A 3,397-nucleotide genomic window follows, 5' to 3' on the forward strand; every position below is an offset into this window, starting at 1 on the left:
GCCTCGGTGTCGGGCGAGGCGGAGTACCCACAGAGGTCGGGAGAGGCGGAACTTACGCTCCTGGGGTCGGTTGGAGCCATAGTCGCGCTCCTGACTGCTCGGATGAATCAACGTTGATGGTCATTAGCTCCTCCTCTTTGGGTACCCTAGTATTGATCCCCGACAATTTATATCTCTAAATAAGTTTATTATGAAAGTATACTCTATGCTCTATCTAACAATACTTATTATACATTATAGATATTATAACTTTTTTTAATAAATTTAGTCAAAGTTTAAAATTTTGACTTTTTAGAAGCGAGATGTGCGTTTATTTTGGGACGGAGGAAGTACTATCTAAGTACATAGTAAAAACTATATATCCAGAAAAGTTAAAATGTCTTATAATTTTAAATGGAGGAGTAGCTTTATATATGGAAAATGATGTTATAATAAGATGACAGCTAGCGACATTTTCCACCAAATCAAGTGCTCTCGCCTCTCGGTCATCATTTTCAAGTATTTCGGCGCAGAAACCCAGTATACTAAGCTTATGCATTCCATCGCAGTAGGTGCAAAAAGTAATCAGCAAGGCCTGTTGTTGTAGCCGCACTGCCCGCAGGCCGCCGTGCCCGCGCTCGCAGAGCGACCAACCATGGCAGAGCGAAATCCAGAGCACAGCATCCACGTTGTCTTGCTCCCGAACCCGAGCCAAGGCCACATCAACCCGATCCTCCAGTTCGGCAAGCGCCTCGCCGCGCACCGCGGCGTCCGGTGCACTCTCGCCGTGACCCGGTTCGTGCTAGGCCAGAGCGGCGAGCCGCCCCCGGGAGGCGCCGTCCACATCGCCGCCATCTCCGACGACTGCGACCGCGGCGGCTTCGGCGAGGCCGGCGGGATCGAGGCGTACACGGCCCGGCTGGAGTCGGCCGGGTCGGAGACCGTGGGCGAGCTCCTCCGGTCCGAGGCGGAGCAGGGGCGGCCGGTGCGCGCGCTGGTGTACGACGCGTTCCTGCCGTGGGCGCAGCGGGTGGGGCGGCGGCACGGCACCGCGTGCGCGGCGTTCTTCACGCAGCCGTGCGCGGTGGACGTGGCGTACGGGCACGCCTGGGCCGGGCGGGTGGAGCCGCCGCTCGCGCTTGGTGGACAGGAGCCGCTCGACCTGCCCGGGCTCCCGGCCGGGCTCAGGCCAGGCGATCTGCCGACGTTCTTGACCGATCCGGACGATCGCGGGTACCTGGACCTGCTGGTGAACCAGTTCGCCGGCCTGGACACGGCCGACCATGTCTTGGTCAACTCGTTCTATGAGCTGCAGCCTCAGGTGCGTACTCCACTCCACTGCCAAGCTTCTCAGAAAGCCGCTGGTAGTAGACAAGTAGGATCAGAGTACGAGTGCTCACTGAATTGTTGTTCACGTGTCGCTAAGGAATCGGACTACATGGCGTCCACCTGGAGAGCCAAGACGGTGGGTCCAGCGGTCCCGTCGGCGTACCTCGACAACCGGTTGCCGGACGACACATCCTACGGCTTCCACATCTTCACACCTCTGACGGAGACGACGAAGGCCTGGCTGGACGCTCGGCCGGCGCGCTCGGTCGTGTACGCCTCGTTCGGCAGCATCGCCAAACCAGACGCGGCTCAGATGTCCGAGATGGCGGAGGGGCTGTACAGCTGCGGCAAGGCCTTCCTATGGGTTGTCAGGGCCTCGGAGAGCTCAAAGTTACCTGAAAACTTCACCGACAAGACCAAGGAGAGGGGCCTCGTCGTGACATGGAGCCCTCAGCTTGAGGTGCTGGCGCACCCGGCTGTCGGGTGCTTCGTGACACATTGCGGGTGGAACTCGACGATGGAGGGATTGGGCGCCGGTGTGCCGATGGTGGCGATGCCGCAATGGTCGGACCAGACCATGAACGCCAAGTACATCGAGGACGTGTGGCGAGTAGGCGTGCGAGTGCGCCCGGACGAGAAAGGTGTGGTGAGGAAGGAGGAGCTTGAGAAGCGTGTGAGGGAGGTGATGGAAGGTGAGAGGAGCTCGGAGTACATCCGAAACGCTGCCGATTGGAAGGAGAAGGCCAAGAGGGCCATGAGCGAAGGCGGCAGCTCCGACAAAAACATCGTAGAGTTCCTTGGCAAATTTGGACTGAAAAGCTAAATGACCGAGGCATGTGAGCGATAGCCGTAGGAGTTGGGAGGAACCGGGAAGGAGAAGGCAGACGTGAGGAGGAAGAAGGGGCAGGAGATAGCACGGACGAGTTCTTAATTCAGGAATCGGGTTTAACGTTTACAATGGTCTGTCTGCTCTCTTTCTCTCGCCGATCACATATACTCATTACAGAGGCTCTGCCTTGTTCACGCATGCAAGCGTTCAGGCCTACTGCTCGCCGAAGACTCGTGGGTTCGGCTTCCTGGGCCTTCGTCCTCTGGGCCGGTCCTTGGATACCCCATCTTCCTCCTGGGCCGAGATACGACGGTGGCTGACACAGGTGTCTTTGGACTTCATTGTTTCAGTGTCATTTGTACGTCTTCTGTTTTTGTTCTCTTTCCTGGGCCCTCGTTGTTGTGGAATAATGTGCGGCATTTGGTGCAATAACGCAGTTAAAGTCAGTTGTGACAGTGAAGTTTAATTTACTGAAACTGATAAGCTAAGGTCTGCGAAAATGATGCCTATGCACTTGGCAATGATAAGCTTAATTTACTGAAACTGAAAAGGATGCAGGCGTCGAGAGCAAGATAGACAACCTCTTGCCATCATCAACGTCCACGGACGGCCGAGACCCAGACAGTCACAGATTTTCATTCTATTTCACTATCATGGTCTTTACTGGTGCTTCCACAGTCTCAATATTTTAGTCATGCTTTGATGACTTTATGGAACCATAAGACTGTCATGTTGCATTTGCACAGTTTCAGTAATTCTGAATAATATCAGGTTATGAACTATTTTAGATTCCATATATACATTGCTGTTTTCATTTGTGATCCATGCTCGCCAATGATATCAGCAATTCAAAATACCGCCCTTTAAACTGAATGGCAATGCAGTCTGCTTGAAAAATGGTAGTCTATAAATTGAATGCCAATGACATTATGTGAACTGAATGGCAATGGCAGTCTGCAAATTAAAATGTAAATTTCATTAGCACTATTTTAGTGATTTACAATCAGACGTTTCTTGAAAAAAAAAGTCAAAAGCTCGATCCTATTTTGTTCAAATGAAACAATCATCAGTAACATTGAGAATTTAAGATCCTGTTTATGAAGACCGACCTATGTATAGCGTCTACCAAAACTCCTGGTTTCTCTTGTTTTCTATCGAGTTATGAAGTTTGACCACCCCTCCCAATTAGCACTTTTCATCTTTTCCACTGAAACTTGAGTACACCAAAACCAAGAGAACTGAAGTTTGCATCTAGTTTAA

The 3,397-nt window shown here is 52.3% G+C and overlaps 1 protein-coding gene across 1 annotated transcript; it reads left to right on the top strand.

The window, feature by feature from the left end:
• Positions 1–480: 480 nt before the first annotated feature.
• On the top strand, positions 481–2,886 carry LOC136546613 (UDP-glucosyltransferase UGT13248-like). Its single transcript, XM_066538581.1, has 2 exons — positions 481–1,300; positions 1,406–2,886. Exons 1-2 carry the CDS (start codon positions 635–637, stop codon positions 2,129–2,131), a joined length of 1,392 nt encoding a protein of 463 aa, XP_066394678.1. The 5' UTR covers positions 481–634; the 3' UTR covers positions 2,132–2,886.
• The last annotated feature ends 511 nt before the right edge of the window (positions 2,887–3,397 follow it).

Source organism: Miscanthus floridulus, chromosome 3 (genome assembly GCF_019320115.1).
Source record: "Miscanthus floridulus cultivar M001 chromosome 3, ASM1932011v1, whole genome shotgun sequence".
Taxonomy (NCBI): domain Eukaryota; kingdom Viridiplantae; phylum Streptophyta; class Magnoliopsida; order Poales; family Poaceae; genus Miscanthus; species Miscanthus floridulus.

Coding starts and splice junctions, on each gene's coding strand:
- LOC136546613 (XM_066538581.1), top strand. CDS start 635: ATGGCAGAGCGAAATCCAGAGCACAGCATCCACGTTGTCTTGCTCCCG. Junction 1,301..1,405: donor TCTATGAGCTGCAGCCTCAG/GTGCGTACTCCA, acceptor CGTGTCGCTAAG/GAATCGGACTACATGGCGTC.